The 18,703-nt window shown below is 41.7% G+C and overlaps 5 protein-coding genes across 5 annotated transcripts; all 5 read right to left on the reverse strand.

Annotated features, from left to right (window-relative positions):
- Window positions 1-39: 39 nt before the first annotated feature.
- Bfra_000315 (putative pq loop repeat protein) lies at window positions 40-1,177 on the reverse strand (the record flags this gene model as incomplete). Its single annotated transcript, XM_037330760.1, has 5 exons — window positions 40-332; window positions 386-569; window positions 629-718; window positions 813-1,016; window positions 1,133-1,177. The coding sequence occupies 5 exons, from the start codon at window positions 1,175-1,177 to the stop codon at window positions 40-42; spliced, it is 816 nt and encodes a 271-aa protein (XP_037197093.1).
- A 927-nt stretch (window positions 1,178-2,104) lies between these two features.
- On the reverse strand, window positions 2,105-3,118 carry Bfra_000316 (putative autophagy protein; the record flags this gene model as incomplete). The annotated part of the gene is made up of 2 exons (XM_037330761.1): window positions 2,105-2,566; window positions 2,618-3,118. The coding sequence occupies 2 exons, from the start codon at window positions 3,116-3,118 to the stop codon at window positions 2,105-2,107; spliced, it is 963 nt and encodes a 320-aa protein (XP_037197094.1).
- Window positions 3,119-4,269: 1,151 nt separating this feature from the next.
- On the reverse strand, window positions 4,270-4,903 carry Bfra_000317 (uncharacterized protein; the record flags this gene model as incomplete). The annotated part of the gene is made up of 2 exons (XM_037330762.1): window positions 4,270-4,447; window positions 4,674-4,903. 2 exons carry the CDS (start codon window positions 4,901-4,903, stop codon window positions 4,270-4,272), a joined length of 408 nt encoding a protein of 135 aa, XP_037197095.1.
- Window positions 4,904-5,785: 882 nt separating this feature from the next.
- Bfra_000318 (uncharacterized protein) lies at window positions 5,786-8,671 on the reverse strand (the record flags this gene model as incomplete). The annotated part of the gene is made up of 4 exons (XM_037330763.1): window positions 5,786-6,064; window positions 7,112-7,701; window positions 7,784-8,598; window positions 8,655-8,671. The coding sequence occupies 4 exons, from the start codon at window positions 8,669-8,671 to the stop codon at window positions 5,786-5,788; spliced, it is 1,701 nt and encodes a 566-aa protein (XP_037197096.1).
- A 2,194-nt stretch (window positions 8,672-10,865) lies between these two features.
- Window positions 10,866-17,384, reverse strand: Bfra_000319 (putative proteasome component ecm29 protein; the record flags this gene model as incomplete). Its single annotated transcript, XM_037330764.1, has 8 exons — window positions 10,866-11,977; window positions 12,083-12,855; window positions 13,027-13,392; window positions 13,452-15,157; window positions 15,364-16,632; window positions 16,687-16,807; window positions 16,859-16,905; window positions 17,226-17,384. 8 exons carry the CDS (start codon window positions 17,382-17,384, stop codon window positions 10,866-10,868), a joined length of 5,553 nt encoding a protein of 1,850 aa, XP_037197097.1.
- Between the last annotated feature and the right edge of the window lie 1,319 nt (window positions 17,385-18,703).

Here is an 18,703-nt window from a genome sequence, read left to right on the forward strand (position 1 = left end):
CGCGAAAATGATGTGATGGTCTACCTAGCAATAATTTCTTTACAAATCTACTCTGTCTACACTGTTTGTTGACCCAGGAGTTCTGAAAACTGTCCTTGAACCTGCTGAATTCACTCTTTCCAATTCAATATTATGTGAAATTCCCTCTTCAACAGCTACCGCGTTTTCAGTTCCATTCCCACTTCCCCCTTCATTCTCGTGTCTCTTTTGAATCCTTCTTTTGATCCAAGGTAGAAGGTTGAAGTATCCACCACAAGCAAATACTCCGCACCAAAGAATAAACTCCGAGGCGTAAATTACTATCCCAAGTATATCAAGGTGTGGTTGAAAGACTTAGATATCAGCATTGATTTAAAGATGGTCCATGAAGAAGAATCAGACTTACAAACAGAAACTAGAGAAAATACATCTCCAGCAGCATCGATACCCACAAAGATGAATGAGATACCACGGACAGTACGATGAATATAGATATCATAGTAGTGTCTCAATACTCCAGCGGACAATAGAACAGCTGATAGTACGCCCATCAATATGACGGGCCATTCGAGATCTCTACGTTGACCGGCCTAATTATGATCTTTAGTGACTTCAACTAACTACTCGCGGTGCATGATATTTAGCATACCTTCAACCCCGCAACAAATGACACTTCAATTCCTCCAAAGACTATCCCAAGACCTCCTGTCACCAAAACACATTTCTTCAAACTCCATCCCTAGATCTCAAAATTAGCAATCCATCATACATCCCTGTCATGCACAACCCCTCCCCTCTATTCCTCCATCCTAATCAAAAGATAAGAAACATACTTCACTATAATACAAGCACTGTCCCCAAGTAACCAAACTCAGAACAGTCAATATCTGCGGCTGCACTAGCAGCGCAACATTGAATCCGGATGCGATATTAAATGCGCCTAAAGGCACGCCAGCACAAGCCCAAAGTAGCATCATAGAGCGTTGGAGCCCGATTGTGTGGTGCCGGTTGTAATTTATGATTATTTGAGGAATCAGCTAAGGGTCTATTAGCGTGAGAACGAAGGGAAATTAGAGCGAAGAAGGTGGAGGAAGTGATGGGGCAAGGAGGGGGTAAATCGCGGGGAGGGACGAACTTGGATGGACCAACATACTGCACCTAATGTTCCGAGAACATTAGCAGCGATGGGGATATCCATTGAAGATAGATTTAAAAGATTGAATAGAGAAATATGAGAAATTTCAAAGAGAAATCGATTTGTTTTGTTCGAGACTAAACTCTATGATAGCGAGATCGGACAAAGCCACCACTAAAATCTCGGATGACTCGATATATGATTAATGCCACCCGCCAAGACTTCGTGACATTGGAAAAGGTGTCTGAAGAGCTTGGAGACCTCGTCGAGTGAACATTCAGGATCAAAGACGGGTGATCTGAAGGTTTACCGGACCCGGCTGCTGATACAAGCGGGTACTCCCGATTCGGATAGTCTTATCCAGGAGATCATTATCCGTCGGCTAGTGGTAAGGGGCATTACATATGAAGATTTAGTCTTTGGCGAGGATTAACGCCAATTGCTCGATGTTATTGACTAGTTAGACCTAGGTAATTTATAGCCAGATTTATGGTGAATTTTTTCCCGAGCCGAAGAAAATGCAGGTTATCACGAATCATTCAAGTAGGTCATTTTAAAAGGGTTATCATTCCTATGTCTATTCGTTCCTTTACTTGCAAGAGCAATACCATCTTCATATTCCTCTTGTGTTCCCTTTTGAAGATAAATACTATACAAATCAAGCTACTGAGAGCTGTCACTTCCAAACCAATAAAGTGGAGATTTCGTGATTCCCCGATGTATAAAGACATTGCCACAGGTTCTTCTATCTACACTATCAAACATGCTTGGCCAACTAGCAAATTCAAAAATTAGAAGCTCCAAAAGGGAGCAGGCCCTTAAGATAACGAAGCTGGGTGATTTTGGGTAAGAGGTGAGCATCCCGAAGAGACAATGCCTTGCTATTGCATCCCCCTACCGTACTCGTATTTTTGAGGCCAAGCACCTGGCCCGTGAAGGTGGTCAGAGGAAGGCATATGCGGGTCTCGCGCAGCCATGCCATGAGTCTCATCATCGTCCACGGAAAACCGAGAAGAATTTATCGCTAATAGTTTCTCTGCCCTGCTCTTTCCTTTGCCTTCTTTCTTCGTCCTGTTTCTCGTAAATCTTTCCTAGCTGACCTGCAACTTGTTCACCAGCTTCGATTTCGGCCTGGATTGCTCGTTCCTCGACTAGTCTCTCATCATCGTTCAGTCCTTCAAGTCGTTTCTTAAATGAAGCCTGTACCTTCGGCGAAAGATCAGACGCCTTGAGCTTGTTGTTCTCTTGTGCAGAATCCGATTGCCCAGGTCTTGATTTTGATATAAGCGGAGGAAATATGGGCACGGGTCTCCCTTCTGCCTTTGCTTCTTCAATCTGTTTCTCTTGGTCAATCATTCGATGATATAATGTATCGGCATGCAGTTGGATCTGTTCATCGACTGCGGGTGGACGATCGTATGTCGATAAGTAGCCTAAAGCTTTCAAAAATTTCTATACCAATTAGAATTCGAGTTCATTATTCTTGGAACATTCAAAACTTACACCTTGCATAGTATAACATCTTTCAAGCTTCCTATTCTCCTCTCTGCACATAGTTAATCGAGCTTGCCATCCTCCTGAACGAAAACACTCATTCACATCCCATTGTTCCAAAGCGCAATTCTCCAAAGCTGCCCTTCCAATCTCTGCCTTTCTATATTTATACCCGTCGATAACATCTTGAATCTTTTCGGCATCCGATTTAGCTGCTTGCTCAACTTCTGCTTGTGGTTGGTACGTTTTCCATAAATGTGCGTAGCGTCCGTCTTGGTATAAACTCTGCGAAGGCACATTGGGTTTTGTAGGATCCTCAGTCGTACTTGTCAATGTGGGCTCCAGCGTTTTTGTTTGCGACAAGACTGTTGTGTCTGCAGACTTTGTAGAATCGTATTTGACTGGTGATTCTTTTTTAAGGAATTCTCGTAAACTGGGATCGAGATTCTTTAAAGGATCTTGGGATTTATCCTTGTCGCCATCATTTGAATCACCCCAAAACCAACCCATTTTTAATCTTGTGAATCTTTGAGAAACGCGGGGGACCAAAATTTCCAGAGCTGGAGAGCTTGTTCAATGGTGTGCTTAGTCATCACAGTGAATAATGGAGAAAATCAGCCCAAAACCTAGCGACGGCACGTTAGGAACAACGTTCGAGGTTACAAGATCCACAGCAATAAGACCTTGCAGTCCTACATCACTGGAGAAAGTCGTTCTATATATTCTAATGGGGTTCGATTCATTCATTATGCTGTGTCGGCTCTTTGAGCTTCCCAGAACATCATCATCAGCTCCTTTTCCCGCACCAATGCTATTTCCCTCCACAACCGACGTATGGTTTAAACCAAAATGTCGAGCGAAATATTCACTCCAGGAGTGGTATGTATCAAACCCCAAGGGTAGTACGCTAACAAAAATTCAAAGTGACATGTATCATACCCCAAGGGTAGTATACTAATAAATAGACAATGCATAATATTCTCCACCCATATTTTCCTCGGACACACAGGTGACCAACCGACGCTTTTTCAGACTAGGCGCAACAGTGGCACAGCTGGCTGACAATGGCCTAATTGAAGAAAGGGCTTTGTTGGAGAGCTTGTAACATGGCTTTGGAGCGTTGACATCTGTCGGTCAAGTGGTGAATGAGAGCCGGAGGCGAGGTGATTCAGTCATCCCAACATATATCAGGCGGTAGTCCATTGCCCTTATTAATCTCCCAAACCAGTGGTTCGGTTGATGATTCACAATGTGTGATTCGATTTTGGTGCTCGGAGGCAATCTTGCAGCATTCGATGATCAAGTGGTTGTTATCCTTTCATGTCGGTTCGAGTGTGCTTCTCTCAATGTGGCGAGATCTGGTCGAGCTTTAGATTATACTCCGATCTATCTTTATCGTATGAGCCTATTTGTTTTTGTTGGTCTCCTTCGTACTCGCTTCCGTCTAGAGTTTCGATTCGCTTGGTGGTAGTCGCTTTATCTCTGCACGTCTATCCTCTCATTCCAGGTGGTGATCATATCCGTCGCAATAAGTGCTTTTCTCAGTAGCTACTTGATTGTTGAAGAGAGACGCTCTTCATTCGGCACGACGTCACTAGACGGATTGATGAGTTCGTTCTGGTTAATTAGTCCAGAGTAATCTTTGGAATGGACAACAAGGGCTAGTTATCCCGACACCGGTGCCATGTGCATAGTCCCCTGTGGTCACCCGTAGGATGGTTCCTTGTACATATGAGGCAGCGAACCACAGGAGTATTATTGAGATTGCCGGGAGGATCTACAGCATCTGTCTCTTCGCTAAACCCAATGCTCAGGGTAGCGATTGAGCTTCGTGTATAACTAGTGGCTGTGATGGCTGGCTGGGCTCATTATTTTTGTCTTGGGGCTGAGGCTGTGGCTCTGGCGTATGATCTTATTCTTCAGGTTGTGGTGGAAGTACTGGTGGTTGAATTTGAGACTCGTGGTCAGACTGGAGTTCTTGCACCCACGGCCTAAGCCAATTCAAACAGCAGTCGCTGGGTCGTTGAATGAACAGAGGCGTATTATGAATTGGACCCAATGAGACTAAAATGTATCTGTTAATACCACCCAGCATACATAATTAATGTCGATCTCACTTAAAGTAGTAGTACCAAATTCCAGACACCAACCTATAATCCCGAATCTGCTTACTAGGATGCGGAAACTGGTAAAGTTCCTTAAGTCGATCAATGAGAGGATTCCATTCATCTCGAGTGTCCAATGGGCCATCTGGTGGATTTGGACGTATGAAAAATTTTGATTGCCAAAAGCCATTGGCTGTGACTACGATGGATAGGCATCGTTGATTGCCTTCTCAAATAAACAGATGGGAAGAAGTAAATGATTATAATTAAGAGAATAATTTGATGATATCTTTGGAAGAAGTTTGGATGATTGTTCGTTGTCAATTTGAATTTTTTGACGGTTTGTGGTATTGTTGTTGATGGGAGAAGAAACGAAGATCGAAGCAGAGCGACAACAACAATCAATCAATCACTTCACTTTCGTTTACCATTTTTCTTACCCATAAATCTCTTCCAAAATTCGGTTACCTGGGTAGTTACCAGTTGTCTCACTTCTCTTTTTATAATTTTAATGGTACCTCTTTGACTCACAATACTTTTATCAGATGAAATTAAATTGATATTTGGATTTGGAAAGGTACATAACAATGAGGCAGTCCTCACTCATCTTCATCTAAAATTCCATACAATAAATATACATCGTCCTTGGACCTGAAGGGCAAGCTATAACTAGAAAGTTTTGAAGCCTCTCTGTTTAGCTTAACATTCAATATTGAAAGCCTCCTTGGTATGATACTTGGATTTCAATTCTCATCCTATCACTTTCTAGAACTCTCCACCAAGTACTTACCATCACATCCATCCTCTGCAATTATCTCTCTTTCCCATACGATAATCCTGTGCAATTGTAAAAGTCTTGGATGGGTTATAGGTAAATCGGACAATCTTCCTATGTTTGGTGGTGATAGTGATCATCTCTTGCCAAGGTAGCTACGCAATCTGAACAGTAAGAGTAAGCTTCAGCCATTTCCCCTCACACATCCCCTACACACAGAACTCACAATCTCCTATCGAGTTCGATTGAGTTGATCGAGGATTGCCAGCGCATTACCGAGAAGTCCTCCTTGCTCAATTATCGACAGCGCCAGTTGCATGTTCGGATCGGGACTTTTAAGAGCCCATGCAGAAAGTTCTCCGTCTCTGACAGAATGCATTCGGATTCGAGGCGAACCTCAAGCTCTAGTTCGTGAAGTTCCGAGCGACTATAGCTTGTTCGTTGTGTGTTCATGGTATATTGCTCCTCTTGTTCAAGAGTGGCAGTAGAATGAGCGGTGGCACCAGGAATGTCACCATCAATAGCAGCGGTACCAAGAGCATCGGTAGCGATGTCGATAGCCATGTTGATATTTCTCTTTTGTTCAGCTTATGAATCATTACATTCGGTTTGAACTGCATATTCTAGGTCAATATTGTTGATGAGAAGTCCACATATCGCTTGACAAAAGTCTCTTTGCCCATAAAAATTCTTGAAGCTGGGACAGAACCAAGATCTTCTCGCTAGACTTCGTTAGCATATTGTCGATGCTTTTTACTTGGATGGAACCTGCGCCTTGGTCGTAAGGGTTGAAGTGATGAAGGCGAACTTTCCGCATGGAAAAAGTGAGCTAAATTTGGAGGTATGATGCCAGATGACACAGGTTCCTGTCCAGATCTAATATCTAGGGGTCGGCATAGAGCTGTCTCGATGTTTTACAGCCTGCGGGAAGATCACCGTGCCGAGGTTTTTGCAGATAGTCTTTTGTATAGCCTGAGAGGAATAGTCTTTCTATATTAAGCCAAATCGGGTAATACATGTATGATAATATGACTTAAATGTTGAATGAGAATCAAACGATGAGCTCTTTGACCAAAGGAGGGGGGTACACTTCATCCTAGCGTATATCTCCTTATCAAATTAAAGATCAACATCTAGAATCAAATGATAGTCTGAAATAAAAAAATTGAACATGGATATTTAAAATACCAGATTAAGAACAGACAATGAAATGGTCTCAAAAGCGGGATGCTTGGTGGTTCTGGATGTTGAAAAAAACTGGGAATAAATACACAAAGTATCAGATTTAATTGGACAATGAGATGACCTAAAAGCAAGACCCTTTTTGGTTCTATATTCAAGCTAATAATATCGAGTTCGAATTTGAAAGTATCACATCTGGTTAATGTCAAGCAGAGCATCTCACATTCAAAGATACTCAATATTGAAGCCAAGTAATCATCTATATTTCTATTTCTAAAGTAAACCGCTAAATAAACTCCATAACAAACCCCTAAACGCCAAATCCATTTTTTTCTTAGTGTTTTCTTCTTCTGGGCCACGGTACGGCTCAATCAATATATTTATATATCATCTATACTTTGGCGCTCCTTCTATCATCCTAGGCCCTGGATTTCTACTTACTTGACTTGCATTAGTGGGGGTATCGTCGCTGGAATCGGAGTATTCGGGTTCGGGTTGACGAGAGCTCCTATGTGAACCCCTGTGATGAGATGTCTGTTCAGTCTCGGTCTCGGATCCGAAATCAGATTCGTCATATTGGCTCTGGCGATCATCACGCGAAGTTCCCGACTTTGAATTTCCTGATTTTGAATGTCTCGATTTTGAAGGTCTCGATTTTGAACTTCTTGTCGTGGAACTTGCTTCACTTGTAGAAGTTTGGGATCTCCTACTTGTCTTGGGTTTCTCAGAAATTCCACTTTCCTTGGGTCTTGAGGAAGACTCGGGCTTTTTACTACTATGTTTCTTGCGTCTCTCAGAATCCTCACCTGGTTGACTATCCCGGGCGCTGTTTGGGATGCGCCTGCTTTGTGGGGTCTGGTACATAGCCTCGACAATTTCACGAGTTTTACCCTTACTCGCGGGATTTGATACCTTGCTGGATGTAACACTTGGTACCTCTGAAGCAGCATAGTCTGAGTATCCTTCATTCGGGTCGAGTTGAAAGCGGTCTTGCTTTCGTAGTTCCACATCAAATTCTTTCTTTCTTCTCTCTCTATCACATAAATATTAGTTTTAATGAAGTTCAACGCAACCTATATCGATTGTCAAATGGCACGGAAGGCTATGACTTACTCCTCAGTAGTTGATGTTTTTTCTGTGCTGCTTCTGTGCTTGCTTCGCTTTTAGTTTCATCTCTGAGAATATCAGATTGCCGCACTGTTCGATCTGTCCCTCCTGATGACGATGGAGCTTTCTCAGATCCCCGCACTGTTAGATCTGACTGTGCTGATGATGTATGTCTCTTAGATTCATGATCTTTTTTTCCACCATTTGATCCGCTAGCTCGGACAACTTGATTATCTCTTGATCTACTGTCTGAAACTTCGGTTGGGGCACGACTGCTATGCTTTGGCTGAGGATCATCTTTTCTTGATCTACTATCTGAAACTTCGGTTGGAGCACGACTGCTGTGCTTTGGCTGAGGATCATCTTTTCTTGATCTACTATCTGAAACTTCGGTTGGGGCACGACTGCTGTGCTTTGGCTGAGGATCATCTTTTCTTGATCTACTATCTGAAACTTCGGTTGGGGCACGACTGCTGTGCTTTGGCTGAGGATCATCTTTTCTTGATCTACTGTCTGAAACTTCGGTTGGGGCACGACTGCCGTGCTTTGACCGACGCTCATCTTTGCTCGGTTTATCTTCTGAAAATTCGTTTCGAGCATCTATTCCATTATCATAACCCGTGCTGGATTCATCATCCGAGTACTCAGCTTCCTTGTCTATATTACCATAGCGTATTTCTCTTCGCTTCTTATCCACGTATCTAAACCCTACTTCCCCTGTTGATTTTCGGGTAAGCCCGAAACTCTTCTCCTTTCGTTCCTTCTCCGCTTTTAATTTCTCTCTTCTCTCTTTTTTTCCCGTTCCAGTGCCTTCTCCTTGTCTTGTATTTCCATCAGCTTTCGATCACCTCCAGTTTTCCTAACATCATTAGCTAACTTGAGAGCTCCCAACATGATGGCTTGCTGCTGTGAAGAGGAATCGGTTGTGTGAAAGATATTGTGTTTTTGTAGTGATATAAAATAGATTCAATGAACGATCTTGATAATATTGCTACTCGCTTGGACGCTTTAGAATGTGTTATGAAGATGATGAGTGTGCTGATGATTGTATGGAGTGTGTTGTATATGGAATAATATTTACCATTCAGGATACTGTAGTACATTTATACTGATACTCATAATACCCATCCGGTCATCCCAATCATCAATTCCAACTGAACTTTCACGTTGAGATCAATGTTGATGTCAAATAACTCGTGATGACCTGGTCTCTATTGCAATCTATTTTAACAAACATACCGTCAAGCAGAGATTTGGAGACCGGAGATGATTCACCATGTTGTTGAAGCAGGATTGAGGTTATCCAATTAGGTCATGTTCAAAAACATCAATCATGTAAAGGAATATGTTATGACCTGCCCTAGAGTTCGTCTTTGACGAATTGACGCATAGCGAAGCAAGTCATATTGGAGATTATTCATTTACTAGACTCAAATATGGTTGAGCGATCAACATGTGTCCTTGAAGGGTGACCGTTACGTTGGCCTCTAGTGTCCTTTCAGGGTCATACTACAGATTACAATTACTCGCTTCTAGAACCGATAGAGTTTCATGATTCTATTCATAGATTTTGATTTTTGGGGCTCCGGGTCGCTAGACCCCTTTTGAGTGCCAATGGCGCAAAAAATTTCACAGTTTGAGTTGGGTCATGGCCGCGACGACCGCCAACTCCAAGCGCATCGAAACATAACAATTCATTAGCAATTGTTTTGAAGTATTAAATAGAGCAGAATTTACGAGCTGGAATGCCAACGTGAACCCCCTTCACTCATTTAATTATATTCAATCAAGGTTTTATTGCTACTCGTGCCGTAAACGAACACTCCCGTCTCCACAGCTGGACGCGAAATCATACACGACACACTTCATTATTTCAAAAAAGGGGACAATGACACTTGCTCCAGAGAACTACCAAACCAAACCAAACAAATTCAGCAAACCATTAAATTATCTAAATGTAAAAAGAAGAAGAAGTAACCACGACACTCACACATTAGACAGATACAACCCGTTCTCAAACTTCCTTTTCATTTCAAAAATTTCTTGTCGAACTTTACAAGAGCTCTCAAAACATCGTATGTATCAGACTACCACACATCTTCCATTAGAAAGTCCGTAAATCAACTTACTCACCAATATTCGCAAAGAATTATACTTCAAACAAACCCCATAGCTTCTAATACGATAACGACCTAAAACTATTCCCATCTTCTCATCCCATCATATCCCCCTTCTCAAATCAAACCCACACCTCATCTCATGTATTCCAAATCCCCAAATTTCACCCAATACCTAATACCTAATACCTAATACCTAATAACTAATACCTAATACCTAACACCTAATACTTAATACCTAATACCTATATATCATGAAGCAGAACCCCAGAAAGAAAACAAGACGCTGATTCAACCATCCAAACCAACACGTACAAGCAAATTTTTCAAATCAAAAAAACCCACCCATTTCAGAATCTCAAATCACATCCAGTGAAACTGAAATGCTCTCATGTAGCCCAGACACACAGATCTTCCAAAGAATTGAACAATTGGCATTCTAGAGACTGTGAAATCCCAGGAACATCTCGTCTCTGTATACCCTCCATTGAAGCACCATTTGATTATCTATCTATATCATGCGTAACGGAAATCCTCGGTTTCTGCGTATGAAATGTGAACCATTTTATTCATAAACCATAGACCCATACTGAAACGCTACTTATAACATCATGAACCTCAATATGTCACCAAAAGATGTGTTGCACCTACACCAACCACTGTAGTACAGATATCCTCTCCCAAGTACAATATACAGCCAGGAGGAATAGCAGTTTCGGCCAATCAAGCTGTGGCAATGTATAATTCATTAACTGAGGCCTTCAACCCACAAAAGAATATTATGTAATCTCATACTATCCCGAGTTTTGTCTATAACAATCAGTAAATTGAAATCCCTTCTACCAAGCTATGAATAAAAATCGACTCGAGCTGTATTTAATTCGCTATGCATTTGCCCAACTACTTATCTCCCCATACATCACCCGTCACCCGTACCCCTACCCATACTATCAACATGACCATTCCCACACCTACTCCTCCAACAACTTCTTCACTCTCCTAAAAACAACCTTAACACTCTCATTTCTTTCACCCTCGAGTGCCTCACTCATCACCTTCAACATATTACCCTTCACCTCCTCTCTTCCCTCACTCCACGTACCAAAGACTCCCGCCTTCCACGCCTCTACGACCATTTCCGCCGCTTCTCCCCTCTTAATTCTGATTCCCTCGCTTCCGGCTCCACTAGCCAATTCCAGTACCTCAAAAAATTGCACACACATTTTATAGTTATTTTCCTTTTGTGCATGAGTCCTCTTTCTCAATCCATCAAACAACACTCTGATACGTTCGTAAAGCGTTGCACGCGTAGTTATCGTCATGAGAGGTGATTTGAGAAGGGGAGTAAGGGTTTCGACGAGCTTTGGAAGACGAGTAAGAGGTGATGGATCGAGATGTTTAACATTGATACCTCGAAACAAAGCTTCGATACCTGCAGTTATTGTTTCCGATTCTGTGGATTCTCCTCCCTTGCTCACTCCATCCTTCTTCCTGGAATCAGAAGTCGAAGTAGTTGTACTTGTATCCATATGATCTTCACTGCTCAAATCTTCCAAAATAGGTGCGATGATATTATATATCTCATCCCACATATCTACTTCTGTTCTCGTTTCTGCATATTTGCCTAGTTCTGTAAAGGCGAATGGTCGATAGATGTCGTTATTACGTTTAGCTTCTCTGATTGCAATCTTCTTTGTCTGAGCTGCGATACTAGATTCGGCATCTAAGAATGCGGTAGATGCCTTTGCGAATTTTACAAAGCTAGCCAATACAATTTCCTTTCCTGCAAAAGTCTTGAGTGCAAGAGCTTTTTCGAGAGCAGGCCAAATGAGTGCAGATGTTTCGACAGGAATCGTCGGCGATGTGGTTGAAGTCGTGGATTTGACAACGTCGGCAATGGTTAGAGCGGCCGTGTGTTTGATAGTCCATTTGGGAGAATCAATATATTTGAGCACTAACTCATTGATTTCTCTTGTATATAATAAGACCGCTCTGCTTCCACCTACATTTTCATCCCAAGTTTTCTCAAATTGCTTTTTAGTCGCATCGTCAAAATCATGTTTGGCGAAGAAAACAAAGGGGACTGTAATTTTTGGAGTCAGCAATTACTTTTTTTTTTTAGATTGAACATTCTTTGCGAGCTAGGAAGTGCATAAATTCAGATATTAAAATAATTGTCAAAACTTACGGAAATCGGAAGCCAAAGAGTTAAAATGATCAGTGGCGAATTTGGAAATGGCATAAATCAAATCCGATGATACTTGACGACGAGTTTCATCTTCAGCATTGAAGTAGAGATCTTGGGAATAAGTGAGAAGTCTAAGAAGTGCTTTATCAGAGGCCAATCGAGAAACATAGCCAGCTGCACGGGCATAAGATGCGCTGACAGCATTATTGCGATCAAGGACAGATTTCTCAAGGGTTTTGAGAAAGTGGTCGGCGTGAGGGCGAAAGGTAACGCTGTGACGAGTTGCGAGACTGACAAGAACGCCACCGCAACCAACCTTAGATGGCATACCGACAGTGGTCTTGATAACGTTTTCGAGGTGGGGAACAAATTCTTTCATGGTAGGTTCGTCGATTATATCAAGGCAACGTTCGATAGCTTCCATGAGGGGAGATTGAGTAACAGCATTTGTGCGAGCACTATCAATTTTCTCTTCGGTGAGATTGTAATGAGCGGCACGTAGGTATAGATAGTCAACACCCTCCATTTCCATAGTACTCAAGAGACCCAAGAGTCGCTCAACGAGATTGGGTACAAATGGCAAAAGTGCTTTACCACCACTCTTGATAAGTTTGAGTACGGTAATGGTTGCGAATGTTCGAACTTCTTCGGCTGAACTTTCTAGACCTTGATCTGAAAGTAAAAATGGTAACACATCTTTCAGCATTGCTTGTGCGTGCTTTGAAGATGTACCTGCTTCTACTTGTCGGACAAGTATACCAGTAAGAGCCATACTAGAAAATCAGAAATCAGTAAACGCCCACTAAAGAAGCAATTTAGAGAGATAATTATTCAGAGAAGCGCTTCAACTCTAGAGCTGTGAGAGAGGATAAAAAATACAAAAGTAAGACATCCAAAAAGATCATCAGGTATCTCAGAATACAAAAAACAAATACAACACATACCTAAGAGACAAAGCTGCCTTTCTCACAGACCCCTTAATATCATCCAGAACTTTGAAAGCCACGTGCCAAATATCATGAAGGTATTTTTCATACTTTTCGAAATCTCTACCTTGTACTAAATCAGCAATGGCAGCACAACTTGCTTCTCTTGTTCGCCATTCTTTTCCTAAGATACTTTTTAATAAATCTGTGATAATCTCATCGAAATATTGATTAACAGTAGCATTTGAGTCTTTGACGAGTGCACTCCAAATATCATTCATGGACCGCTGTACATTAGGATTTGGGTCAAATCGATATCGGTACAACTTTGGGTACAACTTGGGATCAATCTCAGATTCGGAGAGAATGTTACTTAAACCAAATCTACAAATTAAAGGTTAGCAAACTATCTAGGATTCAACATGAAAAAATCAATTACTTACCGACCAAATGCTGCTCTAGTAGACCAAGTAGCCGCATTTGTAGCAAGAGACATAAATTTGTACACCAAACTTTGATCGCCAACCTCATTGGCAAGACTAACGATATCCTTGTATGATGTGATAGATTTACCTTCACCAGTAGGGAGTGCACCAGGCTCAAATAATTCAGTTTCTTCATGAACCTTGATTTGAGTGCTGGTGCCAGTAAAGCTTGCCACAAGATCTTTGACAAGTCTTTCTCTAAGTTCTTTATCACCTTGTTCATAAACAAGACTTAAGCCTCGAGAAGCAGTCTCTTGTACGATTTCTTCGCGTGCCGAAAGCAATCCCATGAATGCAGCTTGGCACTCACGTAGTCGTGCTTGAATTTGCTCCAAATGTCCACTGTATTGAATTAAACAGAAGAGCCAGATACCAGATGCCTTTTTGAGTGACGGCTTGGTAGTTTTACAATCTTGTAAAAGCTTTTCAAGAATCTTCTCGAAAGTATGCGATCGTTTAGGACGTCCAGTATATCCAGCATCAACATCCAAGCTGATCTGTAAGACCTCCGAGTCCCAACAAGCACCAACACAACTGAGAGCTTCACCAATAGTGAAATGAATTTCAGGTTGCTTCAACTCATACAAATCATAAAGACCTTTGATGATAGTATGGAGTGGACTATCTTCTGTGGAAGTATCAGGCTCGTCAAATATAATGGAAAGGCGACCCAGAGTTGACATTGCCTTCTCATTTGCTTTCTTGGCCTCAGCAAGTAGAAGTTTAACAAGACCGTCGATTTTGAGAGGCGATTTCTCTATAATTTCTGTTGTCAGAACTCCCGATGCACTCGTCTGGCCAATAGCGTTCAGCACAGCTTCTCTCGTTGATGCGTCTTTTACACCTTCGATTATGGTCAGGAATTGTGCGAGAACTTCTCCTACAATCTCTCCTTGAATAAAGCTACTACGTCCATAATAGGATGATCTACTCAACACATAACCAAGTGCAAGAATCGATCCGTGTACCTTATTCGCATCAGCGCCCACAGCCGTTGACCAGAGTTGTACGTCAGTCATCAGTGTCTCGATGAGTTCCTTGAGAGAAACTTCATCTCTATCTGGATGAGGTGCGAGGATACCAATAGCTTGAGCTGCAAGGAATCTAGTTGCAACGTTGTTGGATCTAATACACGGAAGAAGTTCAATAGATCTCTCCGCCAGTCGACCAATAACATCCTTTGGCGCGATTGAAGCGATTTCTACAAAACATTTGCCGCACTCTCCTAATCCATTTCCATCATTGCGTAGCATACCCTCAAAAGCAGCCGAAAGATAGGTATATAATGCGTCCTGATCAACAGTCATGATATGGTCTTTCATGGCTTTCCTTGAAATTTTGTCGGAGCGAAAAAGTACATCTAGCTGACGTTCCCAGTCTGCGTCGATTCCAAGGGGTGTTTCAGTCTTTTCCAGAGCACGTAACAATAGTATTCTCCTACAATAGTTTATAGCTGCTGGGAAAGCATTAATTCTTGTACCGGAGAAATTTCCAAATACAGACACGCTATCGACTTCCATCCCAGTTTTCATGGCGTTGGCAATATTGGAGTTCTCGACTAATGCTTGAGTACCGAAAAAGACTTTAATCATCTCGTTCCATTCAGGGAGTGGGCATTCGATAGAGGCACTGGTAGAATTAAGAAGTCGATACCAATATGGATCCTGGATAAAATCAGTTTGAGTTCCAAGTGAGTAGTTTTCGATAGCCTAGATTGTAGCTCGAAGAAAACTTGTAATGCTCGGAAAGCTTCACGGCCCCAAGAATGATTCTATAATCTGGACCTTTTTGAAATGGTTTATAGATTTAGGAACTTTTCTTCATCAAGCTACAATTCAGACTATTGGAATGTCAATATGGATAAACTTACCAAACCTTTTGCTCCTTCCTCTATAACATCACTACGCTCATCTGTGCGTGCACTTAATGCAAGAATATCTATCCAACGAGCCACAATATCACTATACTCTAAGCATCGATTTGCCCAACGAACAGTTGCAAAACGAGCACTTCTGACGATCTCTCCCTCTTCCTTGAGTGTCATATATTTGAGTAGTAATAATCTGAGTTCATCTCGAAGATTTGAAGATAGAGGAGCTTTGAACGCACTCAATAGACTCGCCAGTGCTCCTTCTATACTCACGAAGATATCATCGGATGAGCCTTCTTCTGTGAGTGATCGAAAAAGCCAACGAATCAAAGAAAGATCCTCTTCAACAACGATAGATGGTGTAGTCTTCGCAAGCGAACCAAGGGTTTCATAAGCCAAAGCTCGTAAAGATGCCGCGTCTGAAGATCTCTCATGAGGTACGGGCCATCCTTGATCTTCAATATATGTTCTTAAAAATCCGACAAGCTGTGGTGCAACTTGACTGAGATCATGAATAGATCCCATGCGAGATACCCAATTCATGTAATTGAACAATGCATTTCGAAATTTAATGGTTTCTAAGCCTGGTGCAGGGAGATTTGTGTTATCGTCAGGTTGGACTCCATCTTGCACAATTTTGACGATATCAGTAGGAAAGGTAGTTGAAATTGCGGACTTCGTTAAGAGTATAAGCACCCTCGTCTTTAACGCGGGTTTGAGACTAAAATAGATGCCTAGCAAATTGCGTACAATTTCAGCATCTTCCAATGAAACGCTTGAACGCTTTACTAAGTCGTCACCAATGCTCGAAATACGAGAGTTGGTATCAGCAGACGCGAATAACGCAGGCAAGAATCTCTCTTCATCTGTAAAAGCACCAGAAGCGAGAAAATTTAGGACTGTGATTTTTGTTTGGGTGAGATTCAATCCTTCATTTGAGGCTGGATCCCATGCTTCTTGTTTCCCGTTGAGTGTTAAAAATTCGTATTCTTTGACAGTAAGTCCTGGGCAAGTAACTCCAGATGGCGCTGCTCGTACAATAGATAGTAGTACAAGCTTTCCAAACCACGATGCTATAAATTTTGAATCTTCTTGGCGTTCATCAAGACCAAGTTGGTGCCTCAATTCTGCATCTTCTTTACTTCCACGAGAAGGTACTTTGAGTTGCGGTAAGAGACGAAGAAACAGATTGAATATAGTAGCACAAGTTGGCTTCTCAGCATCTTGAGCCAACCCATGTATTAATGTTGGAATTAAATCCATTTGGTCCTGAAAACAAATTAGATCAAACAATCTGCCGGAATTTCATGAATTATCACTTACCTTGGAAGATAGTTTGCCCACGCTTTGTTGAATGAACATGAGATCGAAATGCCGTAACATTGATGATTCTGGATGTTCTTTATATTGCTTTAAAAGAGCTGCCACAGGTAATACAATGTCCCTGCAGAATCAATCAGTAAATTTTCAAGAATATCGAGCATGAATTCCTAACTTGTTACCAGCAAGGCGAATTTTGATATGTTGACATGTTGAAATGACCTATGACAACCAAATTAGCAGGCATTTTCATTAGCAATAAATTGTATGACGCTCCGTTGGCCCTCCGGGAGCCACTGCCGTGGAGGCAGAATATTTGAAGATGTAATATCAAGAGTATAGGACTATTTAGAGAGAAGCTTTCCTCTATCCTCCACCCGCCCTCCGCCCGCCCTCCCCACCATCCTCCCCGACCAAAGGCTTCCCCAAAGAAATCAAAAACCACAATATCAACAGTCTCCCCTCCCCATTCATTTCCGCCTCTCCAAAAATTCAATCCCGTAACCAAATCCAACAAAAACAACCTCAAATAAGCCACATACCTTATTCCTAACATTCTGATGCTCACTCGCAAGTTTAAGAAGCAACGGTGGCAAATACGGTTTCAATATAGCTTCAAGTTTATCATCTTTCGCCAGCGCAATCCGCATTTCCACTTTCCCCACGAGTTCCAGTTCTCTAGCTTCCGTGGTTGCCGCCATATTGATGTTATCACAAGCTTGAGTAAGGTTCCAAATCCGCTGTATTGTTCTCTCGGTCTATGAAACTCGAAATGGTGAAAGAATGTGGATTTCTTGTTTAAAATGGAATGACTATGGTGAAGCGGAAAGAAAGCAAGAAAACGAATTTCGCATTATTGGAAATAGGTGAAATGAAAGCGTTACGAATTCATCCGCGCCTTCCAACTTCTTGTGCGCGTCAAATCTGCCTTGAGATCCACGCCGGTGGAAGATAATCACGTGGTGTGTTGTCATTTTAGCCTTCAATACGAGGCATTTATACTGACCACCTAAGTCAAACCAAAAACTACAACTCCTTTTTCCATATTGATTGAAAAACTAAGAAACCATTACTTCACTATCAAATCATGAAGAAACCAATTGAAATCAATAAATATGTCACATTGTCAATTCAAGAGCTATTAATTACATTTCCCGTGATACATAACCGCCAGGAAACAAAATCTGGACGATTTTCCGCCCTACTTCCCATCTCATTCAAGACAACTAGGTAGGTACTTCAAAAATTGTTTCATTTGTTTCATTTACACATTAAACTTCATTTGGTTCTAGCACTGGTCCTAAAGGTCTAGTATGTGATGTTATGATTCATGTAAGAGTATCACTTTGGATCCGATGCTTGAGTGACATGTTCATGAGAGACAGGCTGAATTGATCTTTCCTTTGAATGCCACCGATGAATCCCTCAGTCAAAGCCGTACAAACGAGAGGAAATAGGTAGGTAGTATAGAGAGGCTTCTAATTTCTCTAGGTTTCCTCCCTCTCCTTTCTCCAAAATCTCTTCCATAGCTTTATATTCTGCCCATCCACCACCTCCACTTTTTGCTCTCTCAAAACTGTCACCCCCTCTCCCCTCCTTCCTTCATCTTTACTCATTTATCTTTCCCCAATTACCAAATCCTCCCACAGATCGTCACTGTACTCTCTCCAAGCCCACAGGCGAACCTATCTCTCTTAAAGGAGAAAGCATAATAGACAAGTTAATATCAGAATGATTTCTCAGGCCTCTCACCTTAGTCCGTTTAAATAATGGAACAGGAAATGATTCGAAGGGGAATTTCATACAAATGCATGAGAACAATATAGCCTTCGTTGAATACTACTTACTGTCCAAGAAAACACAAAAACTCAATACAACTATAAATTACAACTCACCATCACCATTGACGTTCACAAAGGTCCTTATATACACGATTCATTCAACAAGAAATTAAAAACGGTTCCTATCATGCGATTGCATTTGGTTTGGAGACAACAACAAAATAGTGTTAGGTGAGTAC

The sequence above is a fragment of the Botrytis fragariae genome, assembly GCF_013461495.1.
Source record: "Botrytis fragariae strain BVB16 chromosome Unknown tig00000001, whole genome shotgun sequence".
Classification (NCBI taxonomy): Eukaryota; Fungi; Ascomycota; class Leotiomycetes; order Helotiales; family Sclerotiniaceae; genus Botrytis; species Botrytis fragariae.